This window comes from Lithobates pipiens, unplaced genomic scaffold, assembly GCF_037356315.1.
Source record: "Lithobates pipiens isolate NorthernLeopardFrog02 unplaced genomic scaffold, aLitPip1_a1.2 Scaffold_8, whole genome shotgun sequence".
NCBI lineage: Eukaryota > Metazoa > Chordata > Amphibia > Anura > Ranidae > Lithobates > Lithobates pipiens.
In genome coordinates this window covers 509,434,610-509,453,921 of record NW_027507903.1, presented here as the reverse complement: position 1 = coordinate 509,453,921, position 19,312 = coordinate 509,434,610, and the positions used below count along the sequence as shown (strand labels likewise).

The following is a 19,312-nucleotide window of genomic DNA, read 5'->3' as shown; positions in this document are numbered from 1 at the left end:
TATACGCTTATTGACATTTTTTTTACTAAAGACATGTGGCTGAATACATTTTGGCCTAAACGTATGACTAAAATTTAGTTCATTCGATTTTTCTTATAACAAACAGTAGAAAATATCTTTTTTTTTTTTAATTTTCAGTCTTTTTCCTTTTATATCGTAAAAAATTAAAATCGCAGAGGCAAATACCATCAAAAGAAAGCTCTATTTGTGGGAAGAAAAGGACGCAAATTTTGTTTGGGTACAACATTGCATGAACGCGCAATTACCAGTTAAAGCAGTGCAGCGCGAAATTGTAAAAAGACCTCTGGCCCTTAGGCTGACAATTGGTCCGGGGCTGTCCGGGTAGCGACACCAGTGACACTAATGCAGCGATCAGAAAAATGATTGCTTAGTGACACTGGCAAAAGGGGTGAAAGGGTTAACTAGGGGCAATCAGGGGGTTAAAACCATTTTTTTGGTAGTATATGGGGGTACCTAGCGCTATAAAAACCTGGCGGTGAACCTAAAAAAATAACTAGCTACCTAGCTGCACCGGTGACACTAATGCAGCGATCAGAAAAACGATTGCTTAGTGATACTTAGTGATACTGGCAAAAGGGGGTGAAAGGGTTAACTAGGGGCAATCAGGGGGTTAAAACCTTTATTGGGTAATATATGGGGGTACCTAGTGCTATAAAAACCTGGCGGTGAACCTAAAAAAATAACTAGCTACCTAGCGGCACCAGTGACACTAATGCAGCGATCAGAAAAACGATCGCTTAGTGACACTGGCAAAAGGGGGTGAAAGGGTTAACTCTAGGGGCAATCAGGGGGTTAAACCTTTATGGGGGGGTAGGGGGCTACCCTGGACCTAACACTAACTGCCCTGACAGTTTTTACTGTCACAACTGACACTAAATGCAGTGATCAGTAAATAAATGATCACTGCAATCAGTGACACTGTGACTGGGAGGGGGGGGCGGGACGGGGGGCGATCGGGGGGGATTTGTGTGCCTACGTGTCAGTGTAGTGTTTGGTGCACTTACTATGTGTTCTCCTCGCATTCCGGTCAAAAAGACCGCCCCGAGGAGAATGACATCACTTCCTCCCTGCCTGTGTTTACACTACACAGGCGGGGGAAGCTTCTCATTCGCCAGGAGCGATCGAGAGGGGATGGCCAGAAAACAACGGCCATCCCCTCACCCCGGATCGCTCCTGAAGCGAAACGGACCGCCGCATCCAGCGGGAGGGGGTCCGATCGGACCCCCCACCCGCTGGAAGGCAAGCACGTACATGTACGTGCTTGTGCCTGTCGGTGCCATTCTGCCGGCGTACATTGCCATGCGGCAGTCCTTAAGTGGTTAAACCAATAAAAAGAAATTAAAAAAAAAAAATTATGCGAAATCGCATGCCCTGAATGTTTCCCTTACAAAAAAAAAGAGGTAGAAAGTTGCCAGAGCTCCTTCCCTTTTCTATGGAACCAGAAGGCCATTGCGTATCTTGGTATCCAAATTACAGCAAAATTGGCTGACCTATATAATGAGAACTTTCTGGTAGCCCTGAAAAGAGCCCAACAGGATCTAAAAGAATGGGGAAATCTCAACGTCTCGTGGTTTGGCCGATCGGCTCTCCTGAAAATGATAATCCTACCACGCCTTTTATACCTTACTCAGTAAATTCCCATCAACCTACCAACCTCCTTCTTTGCAGCATACAAGAAGGCATGCTCACTGTTTACATGGAGAAATTCTCCACCCTGTATTAAATACACTCGCCTTACGCGTCCAAAACTTAGAGGTGGTATTGGGCTACCGGACCTTTACAAATACTACCTGGCAAGCCATCTTGCACGACTTAATTGGAACATTCATGATGCTGGAAAAGTCTGGGTAACGCTAGAAAAATCATTCACACGACTCCCCCTTGGATCCCTACCCTGGTCACCATCCCAACATTGGCCACCAGAGATCATGATACACCCTCTTATTCATCCGTCTCTCAGGGCTTTTGGACGAGCGACAAAAACTGCAACAGTCTCCTCGGTCCCCGGACCCCTAACTCCATTGAGAGGAAACCCCAGTTTGGCACCGGGAGTCTCAACTTCCTTTCTCAGTCAGAAATGGCCACACGAGAAAAGTATTAGCACATCAGTTCTTTACCTGCGGATCCTCTCGCTCCTGAGGACTCAGTAGCTTCATCCGTTTCCAAATCTTTTCCATTCTGGTCGTATAGGCAGATTCAACATTTCCTTTCCACTTAGTCGACGACAGAGACATGGACCAGACAACTGATGCCTTTTGAAACATTATGCATGCGACCTCCCCCAAAAAGGCACTTCATTTCATGTATATACAGTATACCCCCACAAAACCTCCAGGACCCTAGACTCAGCGCGCATAGCCTGGGAATCTGACCTTTAGGTCTCCCTCACTGATGATGATTGGGCCCTCATTAATGAATATATCCACAAGGTTTCCCTTAATGTTGCCATTCAGGAAAACGGCTATAAAATTGAGACACGCTGGTATAGGACCCAATCACGCTTACATACATTTTCCCCATCTATTCCAGATACATGCTGGAGATGCAGGAAGGCAAAGGGAACCATGCTCCACATTTGGTTGGATTGTGACTCCCTCCAGCCATTATGCAAAGAGGTACATGAGCTTATCGCACACATCATGACATACACCTTGGACTACTCCCCGGCACAGTACCACCTACACCATACCCATCTAACCAAAACTGAGTACTATAAGTCCTTGACCATGCATATGGTGAATGTAGTGAGATTATGCATCTCGGTACACTGGCGATCCACACACACTCTGACGATTAGCGAATGGTTCTTGAGGATTTCTAAAATAGAGGAAATGGAAGAGCTAGTTCACATTTCTCAAGAGCGTATCCAAAAATTTACAGGAGATAATGTCCGAAGCGAGCTCAGTCACAGTTCATTAGTCCATAAATGGAGCATTGAACAAAGCAGAAAGGGATGGTGATAGGCGGCAGCTGTCCTAAGAGAGAAGCCAGCTCTGTATAAGGAAGACATGGGAACAAAAGGAAGCGCCACCTAAGTGCAATAAATTTAGTTTGGTTTAATGACACAACAGGTAATGCACTTACAGGAAGGAGATTAAAAACAGGCTCGTCTTTGTGCTGGTGGAATCCTATTCCACAGGAAGGCAGTGATGGGAGACAAGGTGTTCGTTCCTTTCTCCTGCTGCCTCCGGGAAGTCTGCCAAGTCTGCCATGGAACACAGGTGACGATGTCACAGGAAGAGGAACCAGAGGAAGCAACAAGGAGAGGGGAGACTGGAAAGAACAAACAGGCTACACGCTCAGGGTAGGCCTGTAGAAGGAGCAGTAGACCAAGAACCAAACTAAATTTATTGCACTTAGGTGGCGCTTCCTTTTGTTCCCCTGTATCCAAAAATTTACAACGTGGGCTTGTTGGACTGACTTTATAGCAACACAGCATTTCCAAGCCTATAGCTCTTAAACTACAATTGCCACCATGATAGCTGTAGGTGGTAAAAGAAAATACACCCCAGCGGTAAGGCTGCACTGGAGAATGAACATGGACTCTGATAACTACTACACCTTAAACCCCCTCCCTCCCTTGTGTGCCCCCCCATCCCCTCTTCTCCCCCCCCTTTTTTTCTCCCTTCCTCCCTCTCCTTTTTTCTAGTACTTCTCCTCTCCTCATGCTCCCTTTCCCTCTCCTTCTCTAAGTGCTATTTTCCCGCTTTCTCTCCTCTTCAATAGAACACGTTTACTCTTCTTCCTCTAGCTATCTTGTATGGCTCTATTGCTATATTTTGCTAGTCTTGGACTGTGAAGCTAGATTTCCAGTAGGCTGCATAAGCATTTCATATTTATGATATATATCTGTGCCCTGGAATTTCGCATAAAACATTTACCGTATATACTCGAGTATAGGCCGACCCGAATATAAGCCGAGGCCCCCAATTTACCCCCAAAAAAACTGGCAAACTTATTGACTCGTGTATAAGCCGAGGGTAAGACATGCCTGTCCATCCCTGTGTGTGTGTCCGTCCATCCCTGTGTGTCCGTCCATCCCTGTGTGTCCGTCCATCCCTGTGTGTCCGTCCATCCATCCCTGTGTGTGTGTGTGTGTGTCCATCCATCCATCCATCCCTGTGTGTGTGTGTCTCCATCCATCCATCCCTGTGTGTGTGTGTCTCCATCCATCCATCCATCCATCCCTGTGTGTGTGTGTCTCCATCCATCCATCCATCCCTGTGTGTGTATCCGTGTGTGTGTGTGTGTGTGTGTGTGTGTGTTGTGTGTGTGTGTGTGTGTGTGTGTGTGTGTGTGTGTGTCCAGCCTACCTGTGTCCTGAGCCTTTGTCCCGAGCCTCCGTCCCGTGCCGAGCCTCCTTGCCTCCGTGCCTCGCCGCCGTGCCTCGCCGCCGTGCCTCGCCGCCGTGCCTTGCCTCCGGTCCCGTCCCGTCCCGTCCCGTGCCGTCCTGTGCCTTGCCTCCGTCCCGTGCCCTCTTCGTTCGTCGGCGGCCATTGTAAAATTCAAAAGCTGCGCCGCCGCCTTCGCCTGTGATAGGCGGAACACTGAATTTCCCAGCAGCCTGTGTTCCGCCTATCACAGACGTCGTATCATCCTCGTCCGTAGTACGAGGATGATACGAAGTCCGTGATAGGCGGAACACAGGCTGCTGGGAAATTCAGTGTTCCGCCTATCACAGGCGAAGGGGGAGCCGGAGGCGCGGCTTTTGAATCAGAATGGCCGCTGTCTGTCTGCTCGACACGCTGATCGAGCGGGCAGACAGCGATGACTCGAGTATAAGCCGAGGGGGGCACTTTCAGCCTCAAAAAAGAGGCTGAAAATCTCGGCTTATACTCGAGTATATACGGTACTGTTATGTTTTCACTGTATACGCTGTTCTATGCAAATTTTAATAAAATCCTTATGGAAAAAAAATAAATAAAAGTCCCTAAATCTTTCCCCTATTTTGTAGATGCTATAACTTTTGTGCAAATCAATATACGTTTCTTGCGATTTTTACCAAAAATATGTAGCAGAACTCATATTGGCCTAAACTGATGAATACATTTACTTTTTTTTATATTTGGGGGGGGGGGGGGGGGGGGGTGGGATATTATTGCAGAAAGTACTTTTTTTTTTTCTCAAAACAGTTGTTTTTTTTTTGTTTATAATGCAAAAAAGAAAAACCACAGAGGTGCTCAAATACCACCAAAAGACAGCTCTATTTGTGGGCAAAAAAGGACGTCAATTTTGTTTGGGTACAACGTCACACGACCGCGTAATTGTCAGTTAACTATTTAAGAACTGACCTTAAATACTGTTGTTATGACAGCAGCTAGAGCTGCAGGATTCTGGCTAAAATGAGAATCATGATTTTTTTTTGCTTAGAAGACAGCCGAGAAGCGCACCAAGAGACGGGTGGGGGCAAACCTTTATGTGGTAGCACTTTTTCTCACAGGCTTGTGGTTTCAGGGACTCTTTTGTCCCTCAGAGGTCGTCCTGTCTGACTGTAGCGTTTAGCCGAAGTCCCGGACGGACGAAAAAGCCTCTTTTGAGCGGAAAATGAGGGCCCTTGCCTGCGGCGTGGCTCCTTAGTATTTCTGGCCTGTGGGAGCAAGATACTCTTCCCACCTGTGACATTCTTAATAATGTCATCCAACGAGGCTCCAAAGAGCCGCTCACCAAGGAAGGGTAGATCCATCAAGGCTTTTTTAGATTCCTGGTCCGCAAACCAGCAAATCAGGCGCCGCAGCACCACTGCTGACACTGAAGCCCTGGACAGCAAGGGGCCACGTCACAAACGTACTTAAGGCTGTGCACTAACTGGTCTGCTAGTTCCACGCAGATGGGAGTAGCCTGCTGCTTCTCCAATTTGAGGTGCAAAAGTTTTGCCCATTCAGTAAGTGTCTGCGAAACAAGTGCTGTGGCCAGTACTGGTCGTATTGCTGACCCCACAACCCTTGAACAAGGAACGGGTCACTGCCTCGGCCTTCCTGTCAGTAGTGTCCTTAAATGCAGGCGTCCACTCTACCGGGATCGTGTTTACTTTGTTTAACCTGGATACTGGGGGTGTCGACGACCGGGGGGACCATTTTTTAAGAAGGCTCTCCTTAAAGGGGGAGAGCACCGCCATTCTTTTAGAAACCGAGAAGGTCCATTGCGGGCTTCCCCATTCCTTGTATATGAACTTATCGAAATAAGTCAGATACGGGAACACCTTAGGTGTACGGGCTGGCTTACGGGACCCAAAAGGGACCGCTACTTCAGCAGAAGAGCCTGCTGTATCCTGAATTTCCAGGGTATCACACACAGCTGTGATAAGTGCTCCCTAGCGCTTTGTCTTGCGCGGACGGGGACTCATCCTCACTGTCCGATCGGTCCTGGTCAGCGTCATCTGAAGCAACAGAGCAGGGGCCACCAGTCTCAGCAGGGCCCAAGCCTGCGTCAGAGCTCTCCCCGGATGGGGGGGGGGGGGGGGCAGGGGCTACAGCCTCCATTCTGGCAATGAACATTCCAAGGACCGCCAACAAAGTGTCCAAAGGCACTGCACTGTTTGCAGACGAGCCGGTTGCAATTGCAGGGAGTTCTGGGGAAGAAACACCAGTTTCTGAAGCCATGCTGACCCACTCTGTCTGCCACCCTTGGGGACTTAGGACAGGTGCACAATCCCACTCTCCTAGCTGCTGCAGACTAAGGGGCCCCCACTGCAGGACGCACCACCCCGATCGAGTGCTGTGCCGTTCAGTTACAGGTGTCTGCGTCCAGTATCAGCTCCCAGGTGTCCTGAGCAAACAAAAGTGCAGCAGGGAACAGCGCTTAGGATAAAAACCACGCTGGGCTACAACAAAATGGCCACCCTGTATAAAGGACATAATCACAAGGAAAATGGCCTTCGAGCTACAGAAAAATGGCCACCGACCATGCTTTCCACTGAGGCACACCAAAAATGGCCAACAACTGTACACAGTAAAAGGACAGAGAAAATGGCGGCAGAACAGCACTATGGCGATCAGCACATGCAGACCTCCAGACACCCAGGGACACCCAGCGCAGCCCCCATTCTAAGGTGAGAGCCCCCCAGGGGACCCCTGGCTACAGGTACACACACAGTCCAGCAGCCTATCATGCAGCATTCCCCACGGGGGGAGGGAAAATAGGGACAGGGAGAGAAGAGAGGGACCCCCTAATCGACCTCCCAGGGATCGCCCAGCTGCTCAATCCCGCCGAGGCAGGGAGAGCTGTATTTACCATCCGGACAAGCTGGGGACATCCCATCACAGACCCACTCTCTAAGCATTATGGGGTGGCTGCTGGCCACGGCACACTATGACAAGGAGATCGGTAGTCCGGTCATGTGTGCCTGGAGCGTTGCACTCACCGGCCGCCCCTGGAGCCTCAGGGACATGTCATGGCAGACTCAGCGTGTAGATATGGTCTGCACGCGCTCGAAGGCCAAGCTGGTGAGACTACAAGGATCTAGAATATCCAGCCTGTCACCCAGCCGGCTGTTGATAGCAGATCACAGGATCTTAAAATCTTGCGCAAAAGGCAAAAATTCAGCAAAAAATCCTAGGACCGATGGTCCCGCAGGGAGCCTAGGTCCATCTCTTTCACTAGGCAGAAAAAAACTGAGCTGCAGGAAGCAGACTGAGGGGGTTATTACCAGAAGGACCCCCCTGGGCTGAACTGTAAAGTTCTGTTTTTTCACATGTATTACATGTTCTGCCTAGTCCTCTTGTGAAGGTGGCGTAATAACCCTACGGTCAAGACTAATGGAGCTGTGTCAGTCAGTGAACAAAAGAGAAAATGCATTTTTATTTTCTTTACACATTTTCCAAAAACTAGTAGAAAAAAATGGCATGTTCAAAAGACTCATTATGCCTCAAATTTTACATTGGGTTGTTTTCTTTCCAAAATGGGGTCATTTTTGGGGTGTTTCCATTGTCCTGGTGCTCCAGGGCCTTCAAAAGTGTAAGAGGTAGTCAAGAAATGATATGTATAATTATGCTCCAAGAACGCCTGATGGTGCTCCCTGCATTTTGCGCCTCTGTATGTGGTCATGCTGTGTAAAAGTCTCACACGTGGTATCGCCGTATTCAGGAGTAGTAGAATGTGTTTTGGGGTGTAATTTGTGCTATGCATATGCTGTGTGTGAGAAATAACCTGCTAATATAACAATTTTGTGAAAAAAAAAAATCTTGATTTTGCAAAGAATTGTGGGAAAAATTTACAACGTCAAAAAACTCACCATGCCTCTTACTAAATACCTTGGAATGTCTACTTTATAAAAAGTGGTCATTTCGGGGGTATTTGTACTTTCCTAGCTTGTTAGGGCCTCAGGAAATGAGAAATTTTCAGAGCTTGGCACCATAGCTTGTTGAAGCTATAACTTTCACAAAGACCAAATATACACCAATTTGGTTTATTTTTAGCAAAGAAATGTAGCAGTATAAATTTTGGCCAAAATTTATGAATAAAAATTACAAAATAGCAAAATTTTATAACGGAAACTAAGAAAAATGAAATTTTTTAATACAGAATTTTTGGTCTTTTTTTCTTATAGCGCAAAAAAATGAAAAACCCAGCCATGATTAAAAACCACCAAAAGAAAGCTCTACTTGTGTGAAAAAAGGACAACATTTTTATTTAGGTACAGTGTTGCATGACTGAGTAATTGTCATTCAAAATGTGAGAGCACCGAAAGCTGAAAATTGGTCTGGTTAGGAAGGGAGTTTAAAGGGATTGTAAAGTGAATTTTTTTTTTTTTTTTTAAATAACAAACATGTTATACTTACCTCCACTGTGCAGCTCATTTTGCACAGAGTGGCATTAAGGTGAAAAAACATTTACCTTTACAACCCCTTTAAGTGCCCAGTGGTCAAGTGTTTAAACAATGCTCAATTGAAACTAAGGGGCCCAAAATGTGCCAAGAAAATATTACCCACACCATTATACCACCACCAGATTGAGTCATTGATACAAGGCAGGATGGAGCCATGATTCCATGTGGTTTATTCCAAATTCTAACCCTACCATCTGAATGTTGCAGCTGAAATCGAGACTCACTCGACCAGGCAACATTTTTCCAATCTTCTGTTGTCCAATTTTGGTGAGCCTGTGCGAATTGTAGCCTCAGTATCCTGTTTTTAGCTAGCAGGAGTGGCACACAGTATGGTCTTCTGCTGCAAGGTTTGATGTGTTGTGCATTCAGAGATGGTATTCTGCATACATTTGTTGTAACAAGTGGTTGAGTTACTGTTGCCTTTTTATCATATGGAATCAGTCTGCACATTGTCCTCTGACCTCAAAAAGGCATTTTGCTCCACACAACTGCCACTCAATGGATATTTTCTCTTTTTTGGACCATTCTCTGTAAACTCTAGAAATGGTTGTGTGTCAAAATCCCAATAAATCAGCACTGTATTGCACCAACCATGCAACGTTTAAAGTCACTTAAATCCTCTTTCTTCCCCATTCTGATGCGCAATTTAAACTTCAGCAAGTCATCTTCACCATGTCTAGATGCCTACATGCATTGATGTGCTGCCATGTGATTGGTTGATTAGCATTTGTATTACCAAGCAAAAGCAAAATATCTGAAAATTGATCAGTCCTGATCTACTGACAACCTATCTTATTTCTTGAGGCCCAAAAACACCAGGAGAGTACAAACACCCCCAAATAACCCCTTTTTGGAAAATAGCTGTCTAAGGTATTTAGTAGAGGCATAGCGAGTTTTTTGAAGTTGTAATTTTTGGGGAAAATGAGGAACAAAAGAAAAAAAAAAAAAAACCTTTTCACAATTTCTTGTCTTTATTAGATTTATCTTTCTTTTTTATATTTTTTTATTTTACACACTGTGACCAGAGCAATAGTGTTACTATGACCAGAGAAATACAGTGTTACCACAGTATTATTTTACCCATTATGATGTATACTAGCGAATTTCATATGATCACTGTGACCAATAACAACTAGCAACACAATCGTATACAATGGATGGCATGAAATGAAGCCATCCATTGTGCACACTTGTCATGTGATCTGCTGCGATTGGTCACAGCAACCACATGGTACCAGCAGCAAGCTGGTACACTGATCAGTCATCTGATGGACACAGCCAGTGACAGATTGCGCAGCAGTGCAATCCAGGAGGACATCATACGACGTCCACCCGGATCGACAAATGTCCCACCCATCGTCAATTGACTATAGGCTGGGCAGGAAGTGGTTACATTTCGCTAAAGCCATTTTTTTTTTCGTTTTGCATAGAGTGGAGAGGATGCATTAGAACCCTTGTCAGGTTTTTATTGCTGCCTGCACCCCATTAGGGAGATTCCCCTCCCTATGTGTTCTGTTTACCATTATTATTGAGCATCAATGAAAATCCTAAATTTTGGGTTCACACCAAAACAGGAATAAAGGAAAATGTCCTATGGAGACACTAGATCTGGTGACACCCTGGAACTCCCCTCTCAGTTCCAGTTTTGGTTATGAGGTAGGAAGTGAAGGGAAATTTCCCCAATTGGACATAAAGGGCAAAAAAAAACTGATGGGTTATAGCCCTCCCATACACTACACAAAATTAAAATTAAATTGCATTTAGTTCAAGTTTAATAAGACTGCATTTAACGCTACCTTAAAATGTATAAAAAAAACAAAAACAAAAAAAAAGTGTTTATTTTTGGATGGAGTGAAGAGGAAAGGGATTAGAACACCCGTCAGTTGTTATTGTTGTCTGGCCCCCTGAAAGGGACATTCACGCTCTCGCTTTGTCCCGTTTACCATTGTCTTAAAGAGGAAGTAAACCCTGATGAGTTTACTTCCTCTTTTTTTCCCTGCAAAGGTAAAGCATAATGGACTACTATGCATCGCATAGTAGCCCATTATGTGTCACTTACCTGACACAGGAGCCAGCGAAGTCGCGCTGTCCCCTGTAGTCCGCCGCATCCATCTTGCTGGTGGCGTCTCGCAGCTCCGCCGCTGTCATTCGGCGAAGCCGCGATGACGTCACTCCCGCGCATGTGCACGGGAGTCGACAAATGCGGCAGCTCCATTCTTGGAACTGCCGCGTTCAGTGCGCCTGCGCGCCGCTGTCTACGGCGCATGCGCCGTAGACAGCGGTGCCCGTTTTCGGGCAAATATCTCCTAAACCATATAGGTTTAGGAGATATTGCTTGGACCTACAGGTAAGCCTTAATCTAGGCTTACCTGTAGGTCAAAGTGTTTGTAAGGGTTTACAACCACTTTAATAATAGAGGGGACACTAGTTCTGGCGACGACCCAGGATTCCATTTCACTTCCTGTTTTAGCTTTGCAACAAGAAGTAAAGGAAAAACTTAATGGGACACAGATGGCCAAAAATAAAAACCTGATGCCCCCTTACTCCATATGTAGCACCCTCTAGTGTGTGCTACTGGAGTGAAGAATAGGTAAAAGCATATTCTGGCCAGGAATAACCTGAGTCACTGAACCGGGTCAGGGTTACTAGAGGGCAGGGAAACTCAAACTGGCAGCTATTTGGTGCCTCCCCCTGGTGTCTGGACATTTCTAGAACTAGACCGTGGGGGTTAGGAGGAGCTGCAATGAATATTTATGGGTCCTCAGCCAATCCCCAGAGGGGGCCTGAGACAACCCCATAAATAAACATGGGCAATTTCAGCAAGAGAGTCGGGTGGAAGAGGCTGTTGGTGGCCCTTGAGGGACTCCTTACAGGGAGGGTTACCGTGGGGCCAGGTGCTCAGGAATGCTGGTCTAGAGGGATCCTAACACAGGAGGCTGTGGAAGGATTCATGCCAGAGAGGCAGCAGGAAGGAGCAAGGCGACAATGAGTGGATCAGCAAAGAGCAGGGACATACAAGGGAGATACTGCCATCTGTAGCAGGTCTCTCGAAGACCACGGTGTGCCAAGTCTTCATCCAACCTTGCCCTAAGAGGTCTCCATGTGTGTGCGCCACATGGGCAGGACTAGGGCAGAAAGTCAGTCAGAAGGACTGGGAGGAAGATCAGCCAGGCGGGCCAGCATGTTCTGCAAGTGGCGTTGGGATCACTCATGCTGTTTATTCACACTGAACTACTTTTGTCATGGGACTGTGAGTTCCTGCCTGTAATGGGCATTTCAGGAGCTAGCAATATCCTGTCAGTTCCCACAAGAGTGAGCAGCAGGTACTGTGCATTGAAAACAAAGTTTGTGCGGGTTGAAGGAAGAGGACTTTTTGTGTGTAAATAGGAAGTTGTCCCTGGTTCAGTGTTTCAGACAGTCTCAAGTTGTGCATCCCATAAATCCAAGTTATCATCCCCTAATAAAATATCCAAAACAAGCCAAGGTCTATTTTCTGCATTGGAACGTATGAAGGAAATCACGTGCGACTTAGCCCCCTTTCACACCAGCAGATCTATCGGGTCAGCCTGTCTGTTTTCCAGGTGGACCTGATCGGGGCCACCCATTGTCCTCTATGGGGTGGCAGACGTCAGTGGGCATGTGTCTGCTGATCCCTGCTGGGCATCCGATCCGACAAAATCTGCTGAAAACAGATGTATGGCGATACGGAGTCCCCCCTCGTCCAGCGGGTTGGTTCGGATGACAATTGGATGGAAACAGACTTAGCCCCTGTACACACAGTCGGACATTTCGACAACCAAATCCGTCGGATTTTGTCCGTCGGATCTTGTCCGAAACTGTTGCATACACATGGTCGGACAAAGTTGTCGAAAAATCCGATCTTTCAGAACGTGATGACGTAATTTCGTTACGATGGGACTACGTTCAGGCTAGTGGCCAATAGCTTTGATGTAGGAATTTGATCTGAGCATGCGTGGCACTTTGTCCGATCGAAATTCTCTACACATGATCGGAGTATGTCCTATCGGACCAGTTGGTCGGAAAAAATTCCAACATGTTGTAAAATTTGGTCCGACAGATATTCCGACGTTAACAGTCCGATGCATACCACACACAGTCGGATTATCCGACAACACGGTCCGATAGGCCACATTCCGACGGATTCTCCGACCGTGTGTACAAGGACATACAGTCCATTTCCGTCGGACTGCCCCATAGAGAAGAGTGGGCCATGTCCTTATCTGCTCCGCATAGGGGACACGGAGCAGTCATCTGAAGGCTCTGCAGGAATCAGAGGAGATTCCCCACCACTGAGCAGGCACACGCCACTCGGACAGATTCACCTCGCGTGAAAGTGGACTTAGCGGCCCGTATGGAGGAAGTGCCACACATACAAAATAATGTTCTGGATTTGTTTGTACGTGACCACCGTCTGAAAGAGAAATCCCTTCATGGAGCCCTGGATCAGTATTCAGGGCCAGGAGGGTTCCTTTCAGTCCTCATCAAGGTGATTTCTGGAACTACCATCCCCAGGGACAAGCTCCACACCCCGCCAGTTCTCCTCAGTAGCTCCCCTCACCTCAGTCCTGTCATGGCCGCTTGTTGAACCTTTACCTGAGCCATTGGGGCCAATGACACAATTGAACCGTTTGAAGGGCCCTATGACCTGGCGGCCTCTCCATGATTTGAAGTTCTGGAGGATGAGGTGACTAAGGTGGCCCATTTTCTCCGGTGACCGATCCGCGCCACAAACTTTTCCCGCCCGCGAACTTCTCCTCCCTCACAGAGCAGCGGCGAGAATCAAGCGCGAAGACTCGCATAGCAGTGCCTGTGTGGGGGGAGGAAATCTCGCGAGAAGTGGCGGAGACAGCGCGGACACGTCAAGTTTTCTCTCCGCACATCCAGAGTTGCCGAGCAACCGTTTGTGTTTACTGTGGAACGATCGAGACGGGAGACATGTACAAGCTGGATCTGCCCGTGGATCTGAAGGAGGCCGCCGTGCTGCAGAGGAGAAGGGATGCCGAGCTGCAGAGGCAGAGCCGAGTCTTCGATGCCAGAGTCCGGACCGTCGGGGTGAGTATGCCTGGGTACAGACTGGTAGGATTGTCGTCACTGAGCTGCAGCCCTCAGCCCGGCCATTGCCCTAGCTCCCGGTTCCCAGATGCTATAGATCTCTTCCCGGTTCTCATCATAGGAAGTGAAAGGATCACTCCACGCAAAAGTCAAATTTCAAGCCCAGCGTCATCTGTTTTATTCGTTCAAAGAGGCCCTGTCCATGCATTACAGCGCTACTTCATCTTTAGCTGGCTGGCAGCCTTAGGCTTTGGGGGGCAAGTCCAGTCAAGTGGTCCCCCCAACTAGTGAAGGACTACAAGTCTAATCATTAACATCTAAGATCTAAGGATGTGACCCCCCCACCTAGTGAAGGACTACAAGTCCCAGTATGAACCCCTGAGATCTAAGGATGTGACCCCCCCCCAACTAGTGAAGGACTACAAGTCCAAGCATTAACACCTAAGATCTAAGGATGTGACCCCCCCCCCCCCCAGTGAAGGACTACAGGTCCAAGCATTAACACCTAAGATATAAGGATGTGACCCTCCCAACTAGTGAAGGACTACAAGTCCCAGCATGAACCCCTGATATCTAAGGATGTGACCCCCCCCCCCCCAACTAGTGAAGGACTACAAGTCCAAGCATTAACACCTAAGATCTAAGAATGTGACCCCCTAACTAGTGAAGGACTACAAGTTCCAGCATTAACCCCTGAGATCTAAGGATGTGAGCCCCCCAATTAGTGAAGGACTACAAGTCCCAGCATGAACCCCTGAGATCTAAGAATGTGGACCCCCCCCCCCAACTAGTGAAGGACAAGTCCCAACATGAACCCCTGAGAGCTAAAAATGTGACCCCCCCCCCCCCCCCCAAACTAGTGAAGAACTACAAGTCCAAGCATGAACCCCTGAGATCTAAGCTTGTGACTCAAATCTCACGGGTTAATGCTGTAACCTGTAGTCCTTTACTTTTGGAGGGTCACATTCCCAAAAGTGAAGGACTACAAGTCCCAGCATGAACCCTGGCTGAGATCTAAGGATGTGACCTCCTCTGCTGCCTGCTCATGCTTTCATGACACACATGTTCCATATATGTTGTAATTTATTCATTACACTTGACCTCGGGCAGGTCAACTCTTGAGAGGTGCTCTTTTTGATCCTGGCACAGACCAGTTCCCTTCCTTCAGGCAGGCTCTGAGGCACATGCCGGTGTTTTGTCAGATTAGCCGACCCGTCAGAATTTGTATCAAGTGATTTTCCTTTGGCGCCATCTTGCTACACCCCGCACTCCTCCACAGTAAGAATACACTGAGAAGGGGGCAAGCGGACATTTTGTTACATCCACCAGAGATTTGCATTTCCTTCTTATTTTTAACAGTAAATGGAGCTCATAAGGTCAAATACAGTATTTAGAAATCCAACGGACTGCAGATGTTCATTTTAAAAGCAGCGGCAAACATGCTGATGTCACAGGTTTGCTAATCTGACAGAACATCTCTGATTTTATAATTCAACATGTAAACAGTCAGACGGATTTCTAAATACTGTATTTCACCATATAAGCTTAATTTACTGTTAAAAATAAGTGTGAAATGTGAAACTCCAGTGGGTACAACAAGATGTCCACTTGCTCCCTTCTCAGTGTATCCTTGCTGTAACGTTTACAAATTCTGTCGGGTTTCCAAATCGAATGAAACGCCGCCACACAGGAGAAGATAGAGGGAGGAGGTGGGCAGAGCCAAATAGGCAAATTAAATCCTCCTCTGCTCTGAATGCTGGGGCCTCATCCTTTCTTTCCTCCTCCTGACCTCACTGGTTGCTAGATGCCAGGCGATCCTAGCAACCAGTACAAACTGTAGCAGCCAGCAGCAGAACAGACGGGTCTCAGCCGGCCAGGTGACTGTGAGTACAGTGGAGCTGCTGCTGCTGTGGCACCCTTTTCTGGGGGGAATCAGATCGGCCGGGGGGAAATTGCCACCCTTCCCCTCAGCCCAGTCCACCCCTGGCAACAAGCATGTGTTCATTTATTTTCCTGCATTTGTCGCACATCAACATATGGAATCCCCTTTCACACTAGACGTAGCAGGAACACATGGCGCGTTACCCTCAACAAACATTTTTATTATTATTACAATGCGCTTTGGTGCATTTTGTCAAACGTCAAAACGCATGCCTGCTAGCCACGTTTAGGGTGCCATTAGGAATTAGCGAGACATACGATTGTATCTTGTTTATACGCATGTTTCAGGATCCCCTTCCTCCTCTTGTCCCCGCTGTATCTACCTCCAGCGATGCTGAGCTGACTGTGCCCATAAAGCTGGTCTGGTGGTGCTGCAATTCTGATTGGCCAGCACCATCACAGAGGATCGCTCTGATCCTTCCCGGGAAGTGCTGCACAGAGAAGTGGGAAAAGAACAAGGATTTAAAATCCCTGGACCACAGGAATGGCTGCAGTGGTGCTGATGGCTCTGATAGCTCAGCAACCGTGAAGTACAGTAGGGAGAGGGTAGGGTGGGGGGGGTGGGGGGTCAAGATGGGGAGTAGAGTGTTGGGGCTAGTTCACCATTTATTTCAATGGGCTCCCAAATACGCAGGAGCATGCAAAAAATACAGCAGGTGTGACTTTTAAAATTATGCCTGCACCTGCACTGGTTCTGTGGTACCATGCGTTTTAGTGGCCACAAATGCACGTGTTTATTAAATGCATTTGGGGGCACTGTTTAATTAATGGCATCCAAGCTCATCCAAAAAGGACAGCGTGTTCCCATGTGGTGACCAGAAACGCACATTCACCGTGCAGCCCTTAGTTCACCCTTTACATTTTTTTTCTGTCAAGGTGAATTAACATTTTCACTACAATCTTCCCATGAGGAAATGGCTATGGAAGGGTAAAATGCTGCAATTACGCATTTAGAATACATAATTGTTTTGTGCTTTCACCTGCATTTTTTTTTTTTAAGGATAGGTTCATCTTTCATTACATCTTACACCCATATTCAGGGTGTAATATGTTACGAATAGATTGGTCCCGTGCACTGCCCCGATTTGACAACTAGCGGGGATCTTCTCTACTGCCCCCTCCTGCTGTCACAATAAAAAAAAAAAACAGCCATGTAACTCATTCACAGTGTCCTGTAAATGGAAAAGGACGAGGTCCAGCAGCCTTTGCGGCTGTTGACAGTGCTGTGGAGCACCATGGTTCTCTCTTCCTGTCAGATTGTATCTGCTTACCTGTATGGGATGTACGGGCACACAGATACACTGGCAGATCTGTTGGGGACCTGCATCTGCTGATGCTTTACAGGCTAGTAGAAGGCACTGCACCAGTTCATACATTAATTGGTTCGCTGGAAAAGTAATTCATTAAACTTGCGAACCGCCGCAATTTGAAGCGCAAATAACGATAATAAATATCCGCATATGTAAACTGCAACTGGTGCTAGGGTAACTGTGGTTTTCTCATTGATAAAAGCGCACGCCCAATACAATTGGTTAATTTCATCTCATTGGATGTGTCTTGTTAGGCAATTAGTTGGTGTTTTCAGTTAATTAACCCTTTGATGCTAATCTCATTCCTATCACTTCTAATATATCTTTGAAATTTTTTTTTTCTTTCTTTCTTCCTTTTTTTTTTTTGCAAAATCTTTCAATACATTACAAAGAACAGAGAAGTGTTTCTAAACCCAATAAATTAATATTTTCAGATCTTGATCTCTAAAGGTGACCATACACTGCAATCAGTTAGATCTTAAATAAATTCGAGTTAGTGCAAGAGCCTGTTTGAGTTCCTATATTTTGAATTAATTGTTAAAGTGCGTCTTCCTATTACCTAATTTGCCTAAATATCGAGTTGTACAGAGTTTGGCCAATGAGATTGCATAGTGCATGATCATCTTAGGTGGCAAATTTGGAATGTAGATGTACCATGACCCATTTGTATTTTCCTAATGATATTTCTTAGGCATTATACGAGGCACATGAAAAACCACCTTTTTTCAAGACATGCTAGAGTAATCAGGAATCTTCAAACTACGGTTCTCCAGCTGTTACGGAACTAGACATCCCATGAGGCATTGTAAAACTCTGACATTCATATATATGACTAGGCATGATGGGAATTGTAGTTCCTCAACAACTGGAGGGCCGTAGTTTGAAAACTCCTGTGCTAGACCATTATTATGCCTGCAGAATTGGGTGTGGCATCTACCCAACTTCTCTATGGTGGTGGACACAAGAACATTTAATTGTGCAGCTCTAGTGTGTGTGTGTGTGTGTGTGTGTGTGTGTGTGTATATATATATATATATACATACATACACACACACACACACACACACACACACACACACACACACACACATTGGGGAATGGAGTTCCCCTTTAAAAGCAAAAGCTAGCCCAAGGAAATCGTATGCATTAGAGGCGGGAAATTAAATGCCCTTTTTAGAGGATCGAGAGTCTTTATACATAATTTTAATAAGGTGCATGTCACATGTTGGCAACGTAACATGCTAACATGACCCGTGTGCAAATCTCCTTAAAAAAATACAGAGGTGAACCAGCATAAAAAAAAAATCAAGTTTAGAGGTGTGCCCGTTCAATCCACCTAATTGCATGTACGTTGCTTAACATTTACTAAGATTTTGGCCGCGCAGTGAACAAACACATTTAAACGAGCGCAAGAGCCACATGCGCAGTGCTTACATTGCTCTCACGCAGTTCTAAATGTACTTGCAGGCTTTCTCTTAAAAAGTTACTTTCTTAGTCTATTTTTGTGCATATTTGTTACTTGGGCAGTTGTTACTAAACTTCCTCACATCACCCCATAATATGGGCACCTCCATCTTCTGTTAATATGGAATTGAAGATACCGTGCGCCATGTCCATATTGGCGCACAGATTGCATTCTCCCTTGCCCCGAGATCGCTATAGTAAATGGGGGATTATTGCTCTGTTCCCGGCGCACGTTTCGTAAATATGAAAATTTGTGTAAGATATTTCTAACACATAGCATGTATATAGCAAAAATTACACTCCAAAACACATTCTGCTACTCCTCCCGAGTATGGCAATTCCACATGTGTAGGACTTTTGCACAGCCTGTTCATATAGAGAGGCTGAACATTGAAGTAGTACCTTCAGGCATTCTAGGAGCATAAATGACACATCTCATTTCATTCCTACCTATCACACTTTTGAAGGTCCTGGAGCACCAGGACAGTGCAATTACCCACAAAATGACCCCATTTTGGAAAGAAAACACCCCAACATATATGAGACATGGGCTGCAAATAGGTACTCGGGTACTCTGATGGGCTGGTGACAGGTACTCGGGTACTCTGATGGCCTGGTGACAGGTTCTCTGATGGCCTGGTGACTGGTATTTGGGTACTCTAAAGGGCGGGGATAGGTA

General features: G+C 46.4%; 2 protein-coding genes across 3 annotated transcripts in view; one reads left to right on the top strand and one right to left on the bottom strand.

Moving 5' to 3' along the window:
- SMC1B (structural maintenance of chromosomes 1B) overlaps window positions 1–13,686 on the bottom strand; it is a 255,680-nt gene extending 241,994 nt beyond the window's left edge. Inside the window, exon 1 of the mRNA XM_077469356.1 lies at window positions 13,460–13,686. Coding sequence (XP_077325482.1) covers window positions 13,460–13,568 — 109 coding nt within the window. The 5' untranslated portion in view covers window positions 13,569–13,686. The remainder of the gene's footprint in view (window positions 1–13,459) is intronic.
- A 27-nt stretch (window positions 13,687–13,713) lies between these two features.
- Window positions 13,714–19,312, top strand: part of RIBC2 (RIB43A domain with coiled-coils 2) — a 35,855-nt gene continuing 30,256 nt past the window's right edge. The window contains exon 1 of one of the 2 annotated variants that reach the window (XM_077469358.1): window positions 13,714–13,918. In XM_077469358.1, coding sequence (XP_077325484.1) covers window positions 13,802–13,918 — 117 coding nt within the window. In that variant the 5' untranslated portion in view covers window positions 13,714–13,801. The remainder of the gene's footprint in view (window positions 13,919–19,312) is intronic. The other variant, XM_077469357.1, reaches the window with a different exon arrangement.